Raw genomic sequence first — 19,755 nt, forward strand, 5'->3', positions numbered from 1 at the left:
CTGAGCCCTTGTCCCGGCACCGCCGCAGAGAAGACTGTTCCTTCCCCACTGGACGGTCCTGGCCCCTCGTCAGAGTCAGCTGGCCGCAGGGCTGTGGGCGCACTCCTGGCTCTCAGCTCATTCCCCTTATCCAGCGCCCGTCCTTGAGCCGGTGCCACCACTGCCTGGTCACCGCTGCTGCGCACTAAGTTCTGACCCTGGGACGTGTGAGTCCTCCTATCTGTTTCCTCTACTCTTGCTACTCTGGGTCCCTTGCAGTCCCATGTGAATTTTAGACACTGCACAATTGTTCAGAGACATTTCGCAGCAGCCCACGGAACACGGCTGTGTGCAGAGGTGTTTGGAACCCGCAGCCCGTCAGTCCTCACCCTGTGTGCGGGGCAGCCACGCTGCAGACACCGTGACCGATGCTTACGCCCGTCCCTGCTGCTGGGCCCTGAGCCCCCGTTCCTACAGCTGCAGGTGGCAGGTTCCCAGGAGCTGCCACTGTCGCACCCCCGCCCCTGCCCCCACCCCGTGCAGCTGTCCCCACTAAGTCCTGAGTCTGTCGCACACTCACTCAGACACACACACGGAAACACAGCCAAGGCCGTTTGGGAGCGGATGGGCGCGGGGGCTGCTCCTACACCAGGAAGAGTTACAGAGCACAGTGGCCTGAGCTCTGCCCTGGCCGGTGTCGCCTGGGGACGGCAACTGCCTGTCCTGGGTGGCAGTCACCAAGACCGAGAGCACAGAAGGGCAGACGCCTCTGGCAGACACCGGGAAGAAGCTGGGCCGCATCAGGGCTCCGCAGCTGCAAAGCCGGACCCCGGTGTGGGCTGCCCCGTCTGCCGGCAGGCCCGGCGCCCGGCAAGGCCAGTTCTGGGCAGCCTGGAGAGCTGCATCCCTTGATCGTGCTGAGGGTGCAGACTGACATCACTACCTACACAGCGACTTGGCGCTCTCGCGTGGTTGGGAATTCACCCATCCTGAGACCCGGCATTTCTGCGCCCACACACGTGCCAGGAAGCCTGTGCGAGGACGCCCGTGGAGCTCTGCTCACACCAGCCAGACGCGGAGGGGAAGAGCCAGTGAGTTCCCACGGACTCCACGCCACAGCGGGGGTGAGCGAGCCGCAGCGCGACAGCACGGACCAGGCTCAGCACGAGAACGCTGGGTGAAGACACGGGTGAAAGCTCACGCAGTAGAGAGAACCCACATGTCGTCCAGGCAAACACACATGTAACATGTAGGATAAAATCACCCCTCCCCACCTTCTATTATAGACAAAATTCAGGATCGTGGTTGACTGCGGGGAGAGGCCAGGGAGCCTGGCAGTGAGGTGTCAGCTGCGGCTCTCTGCAGTTCACGGGTCGGTTCTAGAGGGAAAGGCCGTGGCTTGTCAAAGGCTACGTAACGAGACTAATGCGACGAGAGGCAGCCGGCGTGACGGTGCGGCAGGAACCAGAGATCACGATGGATTCTGCACGCCCGGGGCCGCTCGAGCCCGTTATTCACGCTATCACTTAACGTCGCTGCAACGCCACTCGGTGACGGTGGCCGGGCCAGCGCTTGTGCAGCCTCCCCGCAGGAGGCCGGGAGCCGGGTCACGCCCCGCCACTTCCCGTTTCACAACACGGAACGTGCAGCATTTAAGGGGCTGACGTCATGCGAACATCGGATGAAATGTTGGTTCCGGTTCACTTCAGAAGCAACACGAGTGCCTTCAGGCTGAAGGACCCGCAGCTTCCCTGAGAGAATCCGGCCCTGCCTGCGTCCGACGCCCCCGTCAGCCGTCCGGGGCTCACCCAGGCTGAGAGCAGACCGGGGCTCATTCGGGGAGCGGGTGCTGGGCTGGGGGTTCCGTGGCACCGACATCTGCACGTGCCCTCTGGCCTCGCGGGCGAGCCCACCCTCAGGGACCCGCACCTCTGCCAACTACCAGGCCCCCGGGGGTGGGTGACGGCTGATGCCGACCTGAGTCCGCGGTGTGACTCGGGAGAAAGGGCCACTGGGCCCTAGAAGATCTGTTCACGGAGGGACCCGGCCCGAGGGTCAGGGCAGGGAGAAGGGTGGGGTGGGGTCGACTTAGTGGGAGGACACGTGTCCTCGTGCGCTGTCCGGGGGGAGATGCCTCCGGAGCTGCTGGCTGCTCTGACCGAGGTGCTGGGCAGGCGCCTGGTGCCCTGAGGGACGTGCCGGCCGAGGTTCTCTTGAGGGGAGCACGGACCATACAGTCCAGGCCCTGTGTGTCCCGGGCATCCACGGGGCCCAGCCGCCGTCCTGCCTGGGCGTGCTCCTCCACGGGGACACAGGGGGTCTATGTAGGTCCTGCCTGCTGGCCACCACCGCCTGGGACAGTGGGTGGCGCTGTCTCCACCCTCCCCAGGCTGGGGGCTCGGCCGCCTCCCGCCTCCTGCTGCCTCTCTGGGGCCCCCAAGAACGATTAGTCCCCAAATCCCCACCACCACCACTGACTTACTGTTGACGTCCTTGTCACTGCGTTCAGGGAGGTGGAGGGCCAGGCTGACCTGCGTGGGGGTCTCCTCCATGTTCTCCAGCTGCGCCAGGACTGTGGGCTCTAGGGGAAGCCAGGTGGTGACCACGAGGCTCGGCCACTCCCTGCCGGGCCGTCCTCAGGCTCCCTCCCGGGCTGCTTCTCTCCCTCAGGGACGTCCCTCGTGGGGGCCTGGCTCCCGGCGGGGCGCGGGGCGGTGCCTGCTCACCTGTGGGCCCCACACCCCTGGGGGAGGCCCAGCTCTCACCCTTCCGCTGACCCCAGTAGGGACCCGGCCTTCCGCCTGAAGGGCCGGCAGAGCTGCCCGGGCTGGGCTCACGGCCCTGCGTTACTGAGAAGCCTCTTTCTCCCCCGTCTCGGGGTCAAACCCTGCTTTCCTCTCCCTCCAGCCCCTGCTTCGTGGGGGCTACGACGCCCCCTCTTCTCTTACCTGCCCTCAGACTCTGCAGACCCCTGCTCTTCCCCACCCCCAGCTGCAAGTCACTTCTGTGGGGGGTTCTCACCTGCACCCTTAGGAGTCTCGGATCTGCTCTGGTGGCTGCGAGTCCGACCAGCCCGTCTCTGCACCCCAGATCTCACCCCGCGCGCCCCACTGAGCATCCTGAGGGCAGCCGACCGCCCGTCCCCACGGACGCCTGGCCCTGGGCCCTTCCTCCTGCTCGCCACGTGGCGGTGACCCCTGGGCTGCCCCTCCTCCTCACCCTCCCTGCCGCACACCGGTCCCTTCCCTTCCCTTCCTTGCCCGGGAAGGTTTGAAGGTTGAAATATTCATTTAACTGGAGACCAGGCTCCCTGTCGGGGAATTCTGTGAGGACGGGCACCTGGCCTTTCCTGCCTCACTCCTGCCCAGCACAGGGCGCCTCCAGGTCAGAGCCGCGGGGAGGCTGCTGCCTGCAGATCCTGCACGCACCCTCATGCCCCGATGATCTGGGGGAGGGTCCAGGCGGGGGCGTCTTGACCCATCTGCCCCCGTGCTGTGGGATGACCTTGCTAGGGACAGTGACCGAGGTTGCTCGTGCCCTGTGGTTCCTGGCAAGGGTGGGGGCCCAGCGGCCCACCCTAGGTGGCCCAGCTAGTCTCGGCCTGAGCAGGACCAGAACCCAGGCCTGTGGAACGTGGCCCTGAGCGTAAGGGGACACGTGTCCTGGGCCACGCCAAGCATGCAGTCACTCAGCCCTTGCTGAAGGGCAGATTCCGACTGGCAGCTCCGAGTGGGCTCTGCCCTCTGGGAGCTGTGGGCACGGCTGGTCCTGCTGGTGCGGGGAGGACATGGCCCCCACGGCCTCCCGTCCACAGCCTGGGACAAAGCTTGGAGTTCTAATGTGGCGCGCAAAGTTTCCGGAATGTCTTGGACCCACTTCTCATATCTTTATTTTTCGTCTTCTCCTGTGTGCTGTGCCAGCACCGCACGCGCCCGTCCCTCCACTGCCGAGGGCTGCTACGCAGGCGCCCATCCCCCCACCGCGGACGGCTGCTGTGCACGAGCCTGTCCCTCCACTGCCGAGGGCTGCTATGCATGCGCCCGTCCCTCCACCGTGGACGGCTGCTGCGCACGCGCCCGTCCCTCCACTGCCGAGGGCTGCTGTGCATGAGCCCGTCCCTGCACCGCGGACGGAAGCTCCGCATGCGCGCCTGTCCCTCCACCGCGGACGAAGCTCCGCATGCGCGCCTGTCCCTCCACCGCGGACGGAAGCTCCGCATGCGCGCCCATCCCCCCACCGCGGACGGCTGCTGTGCACGAGCCTGTCCCTCCACCGCTGACGGCTGCTGCGCACGCGCCCGTCCCTCCACTGCCGAGGGCTGCTGTGCATGAGCCCGTCCCTGCACCGCGGACGGAAGCTCCGCATGCGCGCCTGTCTCTCCACCGCGGACGAAGCTCCGCATGCGCGCCTGTCCCTCCACCGCGGACGGAAGCTCCGCATGCGCGCCCATCCCCCCACCGCGGACAGCTGCTGTGCACGAGCCTGTCCCTCCACCGCTGACGGCTGCTGCGCACGCGCCCGTCCCTCCACTGCCGAGGGCTGCTGTGCATGAGCCCGTCCCTGCACCGCGGACGGAAGCTCCGCATGCGCGCCTGTCCCTCCACCGCGGACGGCTGCTGTGCATGAGCCTGTCACTGCACTGTGGACGGCTGCTGTTGGTGCTGCTGCCTGGGGCCCAGAGCCCCAAGCCCCACCAGAGTCTGGGTCCCTGGCCGGAGACCGCGTTGGACGCTGGGGTGGTCTTGAAGCCAAGGTCTTAAGGGCCTTGTCACTCATGATGTTGGGGACGAGGGCCGGGTAAGCGTGGTGCTGAGGCCTTGGGTTGACCTCTGAGTCGGGCGGGGCCGCCGCAGCACTCACGTGATTGCGTGGGGACCGGTCTGCTGGGCGAGCTGCCGAACCTGGCGCTCACTCTGCCTCTGCCGTCCACGAGCTCCGAGAACCTGCGGGGAAGGCGGGAGAGTCACCACAGCGCGCGCAGCCTCCGGGACGGGCTGGTGGCCGGGGCGTGTACCTGGGCGGCTGGGTTGGCGTCTCGGGGGCGCCGTGGTCGTTCAGGAGGCGCAGCTCCGGCAGGCGCGCCGGGGGCGGTCTGTTTCTGAGCACCCGCGGGTGGTGTCCTCCCTGGTGCCAGCGTCGATGGGTGCCGTCCCCGGGGGCTGCAGAGCAGGCGGGGGAGGGGAGTGGCCACACGGCTCGGGTGGGGGCTGCCTTTGCTCTGCTGCCCTGGGGGGCTGCGGGCACTCGGCCGTGCTGGGGTGCGGGTATGCACGTGGCTGTGGTCACACACGGGGTTTGGGGCTCCCGGAGATGAGCAGGACCCCTGCTCATTCCAGCCACCACCACGGCCCTTCTGAGGGACACGGACATGCCCTCGCCTGGAAGTCGCCAGGCGGGTCCCAGACCCCCCACCCCAGACTTGTTCTCTATCCGCAGCGAGGGGCACTTGGACTGGCCCTAGGCTGCCCTGAGACACAGCCGCCCCCAGCACGTTGGCTCTCCTGACTGGACACCTCAGCCGAGGCCCCCACCCCGCTGGCACCCAGACGGTGAGGCACCGTGTGTCACCCTGGGGCCTCGTCATGTGACCAGCTCTCTCCACCTGGCAGGAGCAGAGGGGGCCTGAGGGCCTCTGTGCGCCAGTGCTTTGCGGGGGAGCCTGGGGGGAGCCCATGGCCCTCCATGGGGAGCTGTCCCCGCTCCACGGCCGCCCGCCCGGCAGGGCCGTGTTCTGCACCCTGTGCTGCCCAGACACCGTTTCCTGCAGCCCTTTTTGTGAGTTTCGAAGACAGAAGCAGGGTGTGCAGGACCCGGGTGGCACCTGGCAGGGCCACCTCTGCGCTGGGAACACACCCAAGTTCCGGGCGTGGCCATTGGAGCCTCTGCGTGCCTGGCTGCCCCGCTCACGTCCGCAGGCCCTCAGAGGTCAGCGGCTACAAGGCCACTCACTTCCGCCCTTCTCCTCGCTGCTGCCCTGGGCACCATCCCAGGCGGTGTCTGTGCTCACTGCTCCCCCGGTCTGGGGTCCACCAAGGGGCCTGGCCCAGATGAGGCTCCACAAGCCGCCACCTGTCCCTGAGCCCTTCCTTTCTGCGCCAGTCGGAAAAGCCTGCTGCCCGTGTGTGGACTTCTCCCTGTTTCCAGCTGCCTGTCTGGTGGCCCGTGGACAGCGTGGCCTGCGCCAGGTGAGGGCTCTGGATGCAGCAGGACGACCCACCTCTCCCGGACAAGGACGCCACACCCCAAGGATGGCAGTCGCGCTGCTGCCCTGCTGGTGGCCCACAGGCCCCTGCATGGCCAGGTCAGTCCCAAGCAGTCGGGAGCCCTGGCCGGACGCCCGTCCCCACCCTGCCCCGGGGCCCCGGGCGCAGCGCTCACAGGTGACGATGTAGAGGTGGGCGGGCTCGCTGTGCAGCTGGCCGTGCTCCGCGCTCTGCACGGCCGTCACTGATAGCCGGTACCGCCGCCCTGGCAGCAGGTCGCGCACTGTGTAGGACGCCAGCTTCCCGTTGGGGACGTAGCGGCTCTTGGTGCTCTGGCTGGTGGTCACATTGATGACATAGGCCTCCAGCAGGGTGCCTGGCGTGGGGGCGTCCCAGACCACGTGGGCAGAGGTGGCCGTGACGCGGGTGGCGGTCAGGTTTGCAGGAGGCAGGGGCCCTGGACAAGGCACGGGGCGCGGGGGCAGGAGGTGAAGAGGGGACACAGTTTAAGGATCCGACGCGGCTGCTCAGGCCTCCTTGGAGGCTCGGTACGGGCCTAAGCAACAGCGTGTAGCGGTTTGCAGCCGTGAGGGCGTGCTGCACGGGGCACCTCCGTCCTGCCCCGGGCGGCGCCCTCTCCCAGGTTTGGATTCACCCAGCGAAGCCCCCAGTTTGGCCCGTCCGTCAGCACCCTCACCTGTGGCACTTTCAAGGGCACCTGGAGCGGAGCCCCTGCCCCACGGCCTTTCACACGCCGTCCCCGGCAGGCTGTGTCCGAGGGCCGGCAGGGCACAGCCATCGCCAGCTGGCACGTTCCCGCTCAGGCCTCGCTCCTCCCTCCCCTTCCCTGCGCTGGGTGGGGGTGTGGGCGCAGCTCCAGTGGGCTGTCGCCTGTCCCAGGCCCTGGGCAGTGGGGGCACCTCCGGCCCTTGGTCCCTGTTCGCAGGGGGTGCGCTGAGCCTTGGGTGCTGAGGCCAACCACAGACAACTGTCCCCACCGGAAGGATCCAGACTGGCCCAGCACAGCTGCTGCCCGGCCGTCCCAGGGAGGAGCCTTCCGGGACCTCAGGGCTGGGTTTCTAGTGTCGAGGACACTTTGGGGAGGACTGAGGGACGCCGGAGGTCAGACCGTTTAGAAGGCCCCGCGCGAGCCAGGGACCACGCGCCCCACTTACGGGTCCACACGTGCACTGGCGTGGTGGCCAGGCTCTCGGTGGGCTGCCCCTCTCCGCTGAGCCCGCTGAGGGTGGTCACCTGGACGGTGTATCTCCTTCCCGGCAGCAGGGCCCTGCGGGGAGGGGAGGGGAGGACACACGTCTGGGGGCCTGTGTCTCACTCACTGCTGCACCGCGGCTCCCTCAAGCAGGATGTGGCCACGAGTGTGTGTCATTCTACTGCTGGTGGCCCGGGCCACCTCCACAAGGGACAGATTTGTGGCCCTCAGACCATGTGCCCCCAGGGTGGGAAATCACTCCACGGTCTGTCCATTCCAGTGAGAGGGACGAGGAGGCCGCAGTGTGGCCAGGGGCTGGGTTCAGGAGAGGCCAGACGGGGCGAGTGGAGAAGGTCGCTGGGCAGGACAGGCCACACGAGGCAGAGGGCTCCCTGAGAAAGGCCTGCTGGGAGCTGGGACTTCAGAGGGCTCCCCCCACCTAACAGATCGGGGGCTCCCTGCGCCTGAACTGTCGGTGCCAACCGTGTGGTTCAGGACGCGGGTGCCACGAGTCCCCGGACGGCCCTGGGCACAGAGCTGCTTGGTGGCACTTCACACATCGTCCCGCTGACTGCTTAGGGACAGAGCGCGTCCTGGGGACTCCCTGGGAGAGGACTCTGGAGACTCGCGCCTGCCTCCCCTGGACTTTGCTGTGTGGCTTTTCCTCTTCTGTCCCCCCTGCATCCCCATCCCCCCGCACCCCCGTTCCCCCCCACACACCCCCGCCCCCTGCACCCTCTTCCCCCCGCACCCTCTTCCCCCCGCACCCCCGTCCCCCTGCACTCCCGTCCCCCTGCACCCTCTTCCCCCCGCACCCTCTTCCCCCCGCACCCCCGTCCCCCTGCACCCTCTTCCCCCCGCACCCTCTTCCCCCCGCACCCCCGTCCCCCTGCACTCCCGTCCCCCCGCACCCTCTTCCCCCCGCACCCCCGTCCCCCCGCACTCCCGTCCCCCTGCACCCTCTTCCCCCCGCACCCTCTTCCCCCCGCACCCCCGTCCCCCTGCACTCCTGTCCCCTGCACCCTCATCCCCCCGCACCCCCGTCCCCCCGCACTCCCGTCCCCTGCACCCCTGTCCCCCCTGCAACCTCGTCCCCCATCCCCCCCGCACCCCTGTCCCCCTGCACCCTCTTCCCCCTGCACCCCCGTCCCCCTGCACCCCCGTCCCCCTGCACTCCCGTCCCCTGTACCCCTGTCCCCCCTGCAACCTCGTCCCCCATCCCCCCCGCACCCCTGTCCCCCACACCCCTGTCCCCCCACACCCCCGTCCCCCCGTGACAAGTGTCAGGGGTGAGTGGGACCCTGCACCGAGCCCCGGAGTCCTAGAGAACCTCCCACGGGGGGTCTTGAAGACCCCGGCACAGCCAACACCACCTGGGACCCCCTTTGTGTTTTTGTCACAAGCCCCCCGAAGTTGTTCTTTGGAAGCGGTTAGGATGTAAATAAAGGAAGTCACAGCAACATTCGAACAACACAGCGGAGGATTTGGGAAGGGGCGGAGCAGGGAGCACGAGCTCGTCCCCCACCGACAACGGCTGCACAGCGCAATCTGTCTGCGTGACGGTCCGAGAGCTCTGTGGTCTGTGGAGCTGGCGGCTGCCTAGGTCAGCGGCGGTTCCCTTCTCCCAGTTTCGGCCGTCAGCACAGCAGGGGCCAGGGTGGGCAGAGGGCCTGCCCTCCGACATCAGGGGTGGCGGCCCAGGCCACGGTCCCTCCCTCCTGCTGAGTGACTGCCAGGGCATCTCAAGGGTGGGACCCCTTCCCGGCACCCTCTGTTTTTTTCTTTTTCCCCTTTTGGAAGTCGGGGAGCAAAGACTAGACATTCAAAAACAGGCACATATCCGGGCAGAAGTCTGACGTGCGGCGTGTGCAGGAAAGGCCAGCGAGACCCTGGGTTTACGCCTGCGGCTGGTGCTTGGCACGGAGACAGCCCACAGCGTCCAAACCCACCAAGACGGAGGGGGGAGTCTGAGCTCCGAGTTACTACGTTATTCTGTCCAAATGCCCAGTTTTGCACAAAAAATCACAAGACATCAAAGAAAGAGTAAAATACGGCCCCTTCAAAGGAAGAAAAGAAATCAGCAGAAGCTGCCTGCAAGGACGGCTGGCAGAGCCACCAGACCCGTCTTAAGGGTGTGCAGCGGATGGAAGCAGAATGTGGAGAAAGCCAAGAAAACAATCCCTGAACAACAGGGAAGTGTCGCTGCAGAGACAGAAAGCCTGAAGAGAAACCAGGAGAAATTCAAGAGCCGAAAGACAAAGAACGGCTGCCCGTCCGTGGAGCGCGGGAGCACACGCGTGGGAGCACATGCGGAGGAGCACACGCGTGGGAAGGACACAGGTGCCTCAACGATGCGGAGGGTGAGGGGGGCCCTGGCCGCGGGGGCTGAACCCCGGCCCCCCTGCAGTGCCCGGCGTCCAGAAGCCCTCGGGGACCGTGACTGGTGACCGCTCTGAGCTGGGCACGGCTGAGATGTCCCCACTGAGCTGACCTGCGCGGCTGTTGTCAGAGGCACGTGTGCTTTGACGGAATCTCCCTGAGCAGGGGCTGTTTCCTGTGCAGGCCCGAGAAGCCACCAGGCGACTGAGGCCAAGGCCACCCACCCAGGCTGGCGTCGTCCCTCCCAGCGTCTCCCCTGCTCTGCGCAGGACTCTGGAGTTTCCCTCTGGCTGGTGACCGGCACACGGGCGCCCTCACGGGACCCCAAATGCACCTTGGGCTGTCCCCTGCCAGCCTCCCTGGCCCACGCTCTCGGTGGCCAAGTCACTCTCCCGGCGTCTGTGCGGGAGGTGCTGTCCCCGATCGTCAGAGCTTCCTGCTCTTCCTACCAAGGCACCTGCTCCTCACGGTGGCCCCGAGACTGGGCGAGGCGGGAGTGAGACCCGGGAACCAAGTCCGCCTGGGGCCAAGGCTGGCTCATCCTGGACCCCACCTCCACCCAAGGAGGAGGAGCAGGTACACCGGGAACACACGCAGAACACACCCTGGACCTCGGCCCCCGCGTCCCCAGACCCTGCTCGTCCCCTCGCAGGCCCTGAGCTGTGGGCTTCTCCTCTTACCCAAACGTGAACCTGTCCACACTCCTGTCCACGTCCGTGGACTGGTGCTGGGAGGCCTCAGGGTGGTGGATGGACACGCGGACCCTGCTGACGGAGGCGTGCTGGATCCGGTGCAGCACCCACTGCACCGAGATGGTGCTGGCCGTCACGTTGGTGACCTCCACAGTCTCAACAGGGCGGGGTCCTGGGGGCAACAGGCTGCTCAGTCGGTGCCAGCCCCTCCTTGCTCCCGGGGAGTGGGGGGCTCGCGAGAAGGCCAGGCGTGGGAGACTGGAGGGGACGGGGCAGCCTCGGCTCACAGAGTGTGTCCGTCAGCTGCTCAGCAGGGACTCTGCTCCAGGGGTGACAGCTGCAGAGGGCTGACTGTTTGGACCCGACAGAACCTAACAGCTGAGCTGTTCTGCGCTCCCGGGGCAGCCTGCCTCCTGCCTCACCGGCCACCCTCCCCTGCCGTCCCGCCACTCTCACTCTCTGCGCTCGTCCTGCCTGCGTCTTACACCTGTGAGCTCCCACACCTGTTACCGCACTCCCCAGGAAGACGCGCTCTGTGTCCCCAGGCTCTGTCCGCAGCGCCAGGGCCGCCAGCCCAGCAGCCTCGGCCACACGCGAGCGCACAGGCGAACGTCCGTCCTACCCCTCGGGGCGGCCAGGGCTCCTGTCCAGCGGTCCTTGGGACACAGGTGTTGGGGCAGGGTGGCCGTGGCGAGGCGGGCACTCACGTGTGCGGGTGAGCAGCACGGCCGGCCTGCTGATGTCGTTCTGGTTGTTGGCGTTGCGCTTGACGGAGAAGATGGAGATGTTGTAGGCCCTGCCCGGCGCCAGGGCCCGCAGCTGGTGCGAGGAGCGGCTCCTGTCCACGAAGTCCGTGCGGCGGTAGGAGCCGTCGGCAGAGACGTAGGTGACCGCATAGCCATCGAGCACCTGCCTGGCAGCCGGGCCGTTGGGAGGGCGCCAGGAGATGGAGACCCCCGTCTCCTCCACCCTCTCCACCGTGAGAGCAGTTGGCGGGAAGAGCTCTTCAGGGTTTGGGTCAAAACACAGGGGAGGGGCGTGGTCAGCTGTCGGCCACGCGTGCCCAGCCCCTGCCAGGCGTGTGGGCTGGGCTCCGGGCCTGGCACACTCCCTGGAGTTCACACTTCCCCACGCGAGACGGGTGCTGCGTGCAGCTTGGAACCATGTCCCCTCCCTGTGTCGCAGGTAAGGAGCCCTGATAGGCACCTGCCTGGACACCTGCCCCCAGGGGCCGCCAGGCCCTGGGGAAGGAGGGTGCCCTGCCACCCCCACGGCAGACACCCTCGCCCTCACCTTTGGTGCAGTCCTTGCCTGTGTAGCCCACCTTGCAGGTGCAGCTGTGGGACCCGTTGCTGGCCAGGCAGTAGCCGTGGCCCCCACAGGGGCTGGAGAAGCAGGGGTCCCCCACTGCGGGCAGGGAGAGCATCAGTGAGCGCCCGGCCCTTGCTCCTGGGCACGGAGTCCTTCTGCATGGGGGGCCGGGGGTCCCACGGCAGCTCCTGCCTCCCACAGCTTCGCCACCCTCGCCACCCCCGTGCAGCCTACACAGCGAGTGCTGCGGCCAGGCCCACCCTTGGGGTGGGGACGCGTGACCGAGGCAGGTTAGGCCACCACCTGTGATGCTCTTGTCCTGGGAGGGGAGACTGGGTGGCAGGTGGGGCAGGAGGCGGCTGCAGAGACCCAGAGCACCGTGAAGGGGACGGTGGTGCGGTGGGTCAGGGAGGCCTCTTCAGGAGGGGACGGTATTCCAGAAGGAAGGGACAGCAGGGCCGTGCGGGGAGACGGGGGCCACAGCGGTGTGTGCTCGGGTGGGGTGGGGCTGTCGGGAGGGGGGTGCCCGGAGAGCACTGTCAGGGCACCAGGCAGACTGGGGTGGAGGCCATGGGCTGAGGGCTGGGGAGGGGCCCTCTGGGGGAGGCCGCAGGGCCCGGCCGTGCGGGAGGCCTGCGCCTACCTGTCTCACAGTGGTAGCCGAAGAAGCCCTCGGGGCAGACGCACAGGTAGGCCCCGCCGCCGTTCTCGCAGCGGCCCCCGTGCTGGCAGGGGCTGGAGTCGCAGGCGTCCACCTCTGCAGAACACCCAGAGAGTGGGCCCCACCGCGAGGGGGTCTGGGGGACGGAGCAGAGGACAGCGGGAGGAGGGAGAGGGGCGAGTGGGGCAGAGGGGAGGGGCAGCAGGCAGCCCTGGCCCTCCTCTCCCCAGGTGGCCCGTCCAGCAGGGGACGTGGGGACCCACCCAGCCCTGGTCCCCGAGTGGCCCAGGCTCTGCACGAGAGGACCTGTGGGAGGGGCCTCTACCTGTTTCGCAGTGGACGCCAACGAAGCCTGCCGGGCACTGGCAGACGTAGGCCCCTGGGAGGTCCCTGCAGGAGCCTCCGTTCCCGCAGGGCTGCGCCTGGCACTCGTCCGTCTCTGCACAGAGGAAGGCGTCGCTGGCTCAGGTCGGCGGCTCCTGCGCCCGCCGGGGTCCTGTGCCCTCCCTGAGGCTCCAGCCACCCGTGCCCTGGGGTCGCCGCTGTGCCTGTGGGCCTCTTCCTCCCCCAGCCCCACCCCTGCTCCTCCTGGGGGACGCGCCCCCTCCGCTGCCCCCCTGCAGAGCCCCCACCCCAGGCTGCTCCTGCTGGGGGTCCCCAGGCCCTGCCCTCCCGGCGCTGGTGTCTGTCTCCGGGCTCAGGCCCTACAGAGGGCTCGTCCCTGGCATGCTGGGCAGTGCTGTCCCTCTGTCGGCTGGCACCGCCGGGCCTGGTGTCAGAGGCTGCGACCTGCCCTCTCTGTGGCCCACCTGCTCTGCCCCCGAGGCCAGCGTCTGAGGCCAGGTCAGTGTCTCTCAGCTGAGCTCTCAGTCTCCTGGGAAGGTGGACGCAGAGATGTTTGTAAATCTCTGTCCGGGTGTCAGGGCTGGCAGGGGTCTGAGAGCACAAGCAGGGCCGACCTGGCGTCCAGACACAGACCTGTCCAGGGAGAAGAGCGGCTGGAGCAAGGTGACCATGGCCGGGGGACCCAGTGCCTTCAGGAGTGTGGCCAGGCCACTGGAGCTGCCGCCCCCGTGGGGGCCAGCTAGGAGGGGCAGACGCACAGGGACCCGGCGGCAGGGTCCTGGCAGGAGCCCCCAGGCAGGCACAGCTGAGACTGGCACGCACCAGTTTCTTGGGGCACCCCAAGAATGAAGCAGTGTGGCTGTTACTAAGCCAGAGTAAGATGGACATAATTAGTTTTGAGGAGCCAGACGGAATTCTGCGATATCCCCTGGTGCTTGGAGAAGCCGGACACCAGGGCCGGCTCTCCGTGGAGGGAGGGGCAGGACGGTGGCCCCGGGGCTCCGTGCCTGGCGGTGTCTGTGCCGTGACCGGGCGTGAGGCTCACAGAGACACTGGGGGACTTGGTTCCGATGGCTTTCAGGGGGACAGGCTCCAAGGCCTCTGAGCCTTGGCAGAAAACGTCTTATACCCACTCTTTCCATTTCTATATTTAATAATCTTGTAAGAAACCAGTACATTTGGGGACATACTTGGTTTTAAAAGATTCACCACAGGTTTCTTTTAAACTGGAAGTTGTGCTCCTGAATTTAAATGTTTAATTTTAGGAAAGTTTAATTTTAATTTTTAAGAAGTAAATAACTGGTAATAACTCAAGGACACCTGGTCTGGCGCTCGCCCTGGGCTGCCCCGGGCTCTGCTGGCCCACGCCCTCCCCTCTGCCAGGTGCAAACTTCGCGCCTGCATGAATCATACTCGGCTTTGTTTTTGTTGCTTATGAACTTTATTGATAGGATGTTGTGATGTACGTTCTCTTCTCTCACACAGCATTTTAAGGGACCTCCGTGTCACCGTGTGTCACCGCGGTTCGCCGATTCTCACTGCTGTCTGATATCACATAGTGCGGCCACGTCGCGCCTCATCCAGTCTTGCCGCTGGGCACTTGGGTTGGTTCCAACTTTTCACTGTTACTAAAAAAGGTGCTGTGCACATCCTCCCTGCCCTGTCTCCGGGCCTACGCGCGCGGGTGTTTCTTTTCGTGCCTAGAAGTGGGATTCCGGGACACAGGTGATACAAATGGTCGTCTCAACGGGCAAGTCGCCGAATCCATGTCGAGGTGCTCACACCGGTTCACACCCGCCTGCGGCTGCGGAGCAGCCTGTCGGTCCCCGTTCTCACCGGCAGAGGCTTCCAGCCGGCGCGGGCGGCTCCCGTCCCCAGCGAGGCGGGCGTGTCTCCCCTCCCTGAAACGTTACTCTTTTCTTAGTGATTTCTCCGGGTTCTTCATACAGTCTTGAGAGGACAGACAACTTCTCCCGGTCTGTAGCTTACGTTTCACTTTCCTCTTTACAGTTTATGGATTTAAGTTTGTCCCCTGATCCTCGTACAGTGCCCTCTGTGGCTTAAGGAGTCTTTCACGACCCCAGGGTCAAAAAGATACTGACCTGTATTTTCCACACAAAATCACATCGTTCTAGGAAACTGAAGTCCTTGATCCATCTGGACTGACCGGCTGTGAGAAGCAGGGCATGGACGCAGCGTCTTTCCCAGCGCATGACCCTTGCAGTCCTGCTGCCGTGAATGTTTTCTCCTGTGCTTTCTTTTAGACGTTTATAGTTTTAGCTTTTACACTTAGGTTCATATTAATAATTCATTTTACACCCTGAAGAGCTTACCATGCTTCTGGTGGATTGTACGAGATGCTGTTTCGTTCCACTTTCTCGGGGTTCCCTGCTAGAACAGGCACGAGAACCGGCCCCGCCTGTTGCCTGTGTAGCCTGGGACCTGCTGAATCCACTCGCTGGTTCTCGGCTCGTTCGGCAGCGTCTCCGTGGGCGCCTCTTTGCGTGGTGGGACCTGCTGAATCCACTCGCTGGTTCTCGGCTCGTTCGGCAGCGTCTCCGTGGGCGCCTCTGTGCACGGTGGGACCTGCTGAATCCACTCGCTGGTTCTCGGCTCGTTCGGCAGCGTCTCCGTGGGCGCCTCTGGGCACGGTGGGACCTGCTGAATCCACTCGCTGGTTCTCGGCTCGTTCGGCAGCGTCTCCGTGGGCGCCTCTGGGCACGGTGGGACCTGCTGAATCCACTCGCTGGTTCTCGGCTCGTTCGGCAGCGTCTCCGTGGGCGCCTCTGGGCACGGTGGGACCTGCTGAATCCACTCGCTGGTTCTCGGCTCGTTCGGCAGCGTCTCCGTGGGCGCCTCTGGGCACAGTGGGTCGCCTTCCTGCCTCCTTTCCAACACACACAGACTTCTCTGAGGGGTGAGAAGGCTGCCTGCGTCTCTGTCGATTCCCGTGTCCGTTCCAGTGACCTGCGTCTGTCAAGGTCTCCTTTTCCTCCAGGTTGTCGGATGTGTCGGCCTAAAGCTGTTCGTAACATTCTCTTGTCCTTTCTTTTTTTAAAAAAATAATTTTTTGCCTACCAAGACATTTCTCAGAATTTCTCGTCCTTTAGATGCTGGCAGGATCTTTACTGTGTAAAAACTCCACTTCAGAGAGGAAGTAGGGTCCCCACTGTCCTGATACTGCTGACCTTGCTGTCTTTCCTCTCCAGGCTGGCCAGGGCTTATCGATGCCACTGATCTCGCCAAGGAAGCCACTTTCGGTTTCATTGATCTTTCTCTGTGTCCGTCTGTCTTACGTCACAATCACATGTTCTACCTGTTGCTGACATGCAAACACGCCATTAACTTTGTTACCGTCTGTGTTCACTAAACATGTTACGTCTCCTGCCATGTTCCGCAGTTTGCCTGCAGCTTAAAGACGATCGTATCCGCTGTAAACACTGACATTTTTACTCCTTCCTTTCCCGTTTTCGTGACTTTGGTTTCTTTTTCTCACTGCACTGACCGGTACTCGCAACGTACAGACTAGCCCTAGCGACAACCGGGCGCCCTCGTCTCCAGTCTCGGGACCGGCTCTCCACCCAGGTGGCCCTCACTCGGGCTGAGGGCAGCACAGCAAGGGGTCTCAGGAGCTACTTTCCTTTGTTGGTGGCTCAGCCCGTCCGTCTGCGTCCGTCCCACAGAACAGTTGAATTCCGGACCCTCGTCCTGCCAGGGAGGCTCAGGAAACGCCTGTCGCACGGTCTCCGCTCGCAGCTTGTTCCGCCCCCGTGACCGCGCCGCGGGGGCTGAGGTGCGCGGGGCACGGCCGTGGGCCCGCCGCTCCGGATAACCAACACGCCGGGGGCTGTGTGCGCTCTGCGGCTTCTCTTTTGAGTTTTTCCTCCAATAAAGCCCATTTCATTTTGCACCGCGTGGTACTAGAGGTGTGTATATCATGCTACTTTAGTATGGACAAGAAAGTACTTTTTTATTGCGTACTGCGTATGAATTTTGCCAAATGCTTGTGGTGCATTCATTGAGATTCTTATGATTTTTCTCTAATTGGTTAATGTAGCAGATTTTTCTAATATCAGACTACCCTTGCAACAACATGACTTGATAATGGTGTATACAGTCGTGGCAGACTATTGAATTTTTGCATCTATCTTCATATGTTTAACAGACCCATAGTTTTCCCTTCCCTGCTGTCCATATTGGGTTTCGGTGTCGATGTTGTGTTGGCCTCATGGAGTGGGTGGGCACGTATTTACATTATTCTCTCTGTAACGTCTGTGTAATACTGCAGTGAACCGTTTCTTGGCAGTTTGGTAGAATTTACCCATAAAATTGTTTGGGCCTGGTATTTCTTTGTGGGAAAATATTTTAACTACTGCTTCAATTTAAATAGTCATAGGACTATGTAGGTGTTCTATATTTCCTTGAGGCATTTTTGTTAGTCATATTTTTCTGTGATTATGTCCATTTATCCTAAGATTTCAAGTTTATTTATATAGCACAGCTAATAGTGCTCCCTTACCATCTTCTCAGCCTCTGCTGTGTCTACGGTTGTATCACCTTTTTCATTCATGAAGATTTTTGTGTTCTTTGTTTTTCTTGATCAGTCTTCATAGACATTTGTCCATTTTATTAGGCTTCTTAAAGAACTAATTTTGGCTTTCTTTTTTCTTTTTTTTTATGCTGGTTTTTGTTGTTGTTGTTGTTGATGTTTTATTTTCTGAAGCAGGGTCTCCCTCTGTCACCCTGGCTGGAGAGCAGTGGCGTCATCGCAGCTCACAGCAGCCTCAACTCCTGGGCTCGAGGGATCCTCCTGCCTCAGCCTCCCAGAGTGCTGGGATTACAGGCGTGAGCCACCGCACTCAGCCTATCTTTTCTTTTGTATCTTCGATTTCTGTTTCATTAATTATAGCTTTTACCTTTATTGCTTCTTTCCTTCTACTGTCTTTAGTACCATTTGTTATTCTTTTCCTAACTCCTGAAGTCAGATATTTAGTTCGTAAATTTTGAAATTTTCTTCTTTTCAATCATGGGTATCAGGCTGTGAATTTCTCGTGAAGCTTTGGCTGCATCACACAAGTTTTGATACATAAAATTTCTATTGTTAATCAGTTAAAAATATTTTCAGCTGTCCATTATGATTTCTTCTTTGACCCATGAGCTTGAGCTATTTCAAAATATCTTAAAATATATCTGACATCTGCATGCAGATTTAAAAATATATCTTCTTGTTATTAAAAACTTCTTTGTGTTCAGAGAATGAATTAGCTCAAAGTGTTGACTATATTGTTCAAATCTTCTCTCTCTTTACTGATTTTCTGGGCTCCTTAACCTGCCATTAATTGAGAGAGCTGGTTTAGAATCTCCCAGTGTTATGGGGAATGTCAGTTCCATCCTACAGTTTATTATTAATAATTTTCGCTTGACATATATTGGGAGTATGTTCTAGATGCCTGAATATTTATGCGATTGTGTCTTCTGGTGAACTGAACCAGTTATGATGGAGAGACCCTCTTCGTCCCCCGTGACGCCCGTGCCTTGCGGCCTTTCTCCCGGTGCTGCCGCAGCTGCCGCACCGCTCTGTTCTGGCCTGGAGGCACCTAGATGTTTCTCTGACTGTCACGTCCAGTCTTTTTACGTCCCTGTGTTTTAGGAGTGTCTCTTATAAGAGCATATATCGTTTGTTTTACTTTGTAATAAATCTGACCATCTTTTATCTGGAGAGTTTAGTCCATTCATATTTGTCTGTATTTTTTCCTAACATAATTCTTTTAAATCTTAGTATTTGCCACTTTTTTCTGATTTTTTTCCTCCTTTTAGATAGTGACAACCTTACTGCGGTGTTTGATAACTCTCCTTTCTCTTATCCGGGTTTGTCTTATTACCTGAGTACTCCCTCCCAAAAAAGGACGCTTTTTTTGCTAAGCTTCTGAAGCTGTGTTTGCATGAGGATATCGTTTATGATGCTCTCATATTTGAATAACAATTTGACTGAATAAAAATTTTTAGGTCTTAAATTTGTTTATTCCAGTATTTATCCTGTTTAGAATTTGCTGAACTTCTTGGATTTGTGGGTTCATGCATCATTTTTAGAAAATGGTCTTCAAATACTTCTTTTGCCCCTTCTGTCCTCTGCTTCTAGGACTCGTTATGTGCCCACTTGCCTGTTAGTATCGTCCCACCCATCTCTGACGCTCTGTTCTGTTTCTCAAAAGTTCATTTATTCACAATTCATTTTAAAATTGATTTTTTCTTTGATCTGCAGTTTAGATAACTCTGTTGTCTCGTGTTTTGCGTTCTGTAATGTTTTTTTCTTCTGCTGGATCCATTCTGTTAGGCCTATCCAATTTATTCGTCATTTCAGATATATTTTCAGTTCTAGAATCTTTATCTTGTTACTTTAAAATTCTTTTCCTGCCCAAATTCTCTATTCTCGCATTCATTTTGTCTTTATTTTATTTAACATATTTATGACATTTTAAAGTCCTTGTCTGCAAATTCCGACAGCTGGGTGGTCTGTAGCCTGTTTCTGTTGACCGTTTCTTCTCTAGGCTGTGTGTCCTGACTCCCTGCTTGGCAGACACAGCACGTGCAGGGACAGAGGAGCCCACAGCGGAAGCTCCTGCCCCTGTGATGGGCTTTTCTGCTGTGTTTTGAGGCAGCTGCACGTCCCAGGTTCCCTGGTGTCCAGGCTGGCGAGCTCACAGCCCTGGCGGTTCTGCGTCTCCTCTGGCAACGCGTGGGGGGAGCCGTGGAGGGGGTGGTCTCCCCGACAGGACCGAACTCCCCTGGGTTTGAAGGGACGGGAGTGAGGGAAAGTTGGTCCCCTCTGTTTTCCTGAATTGTCTGCCTGCTCGAGGCTGAGTAGGCTGGGCCTGGCCTTTCAGGGTGTCCGGAAGGTCGCGATGCACCGAGTGCCCTGCTCATCCGGGATGCCGGCGCCCCCGCCCTGCGCTTATTTGTCTGAAAATCCCT

The 19,755-nt window shown here is 61.5% G+C and overlaps 1 protein-coding gene across 5 annotated transcripts in view; it reads right to left on the reverse strand.

Moving 5' to 3' along the window:
- The window catches only part of SNED1 (sushi, nidogen and EGF like domains 1), a 70,328-nt gene that overhangs the window by 15,071 nt on the left and 35,502 nt on the right, over nucleotides 1–19,755 (reverse strand). For 3 of the 5 annotated variants that reach the window (XM_069493834.1, XM_069493256.1, XM_069491879.1), the window contains 10 exons: nucleotides 12,764–12,877; nucleotides 12,421–12,534; nucleotides 11,760–11,873; nucleotides 11,174–11,470; nucleotides 10,455–10,638; nucleotides 7,358–7,470; nucleotides 6,358–6,639; nucleotides 4,994–5,138; nucleotides 4,840–4,922; nucleotides 1,594–2,560 (listed from right to left, as the gene is read on the reverse strand). In XM_069493834.1, the coding sequence (XP_069349935.1) occupies nucleotides 1,998–2,560; nucleotides 4,840–4,922; nucleotides 4,994–5,138; nucleotides 6,358–6,639; nucleotides 7,358–7,470; nucleotides 10,455–10,638; nucleotides 11,174–11,470; nucleotides 11,760–11,873; nucleotides 12,421–12,534; nucleotides 12,764–12,877 (2,009 nt within the window). In that variant the 3' untranslated portion in view covers nucleotides 1,594–1,997. Of the gene's footprint in view, nucleotides 1–1,593; nucleotides 2,561–4,839; nucleotides 5,139–6,357; nucleotides 6,640–7,357; nucleotides 7,471–10,454; nucleotides 10,639–11,173; nucleotides 11,471–11,759; nucleotides 11,874–12,420; nucleotides 12,535–12,763; nucleotides 12,898–13,523; nucleotides 13,612–19,755 lie in introns of those variants that run through there. The other 2 variants (XM_069492566.1, XM_069494615.1) reach the window with 2 other exon arrangements.

The sequence above is a fragment of the Eulemur rufifrons genome, chromosome 1, assembly GCF_041146395.1.
Source record: "Eulemur rufifrons isolate Redbay chromosome 1, OSU_ERuf_1, whole genome shotgun sequence".
Classification (NCBI taxonomy): domain Eukaryota; kingdom Metazoa; phylum Chordata; class Mammalia; order Primates; family Lemuridae; genus Eulemur; species Eulemur rufifrons.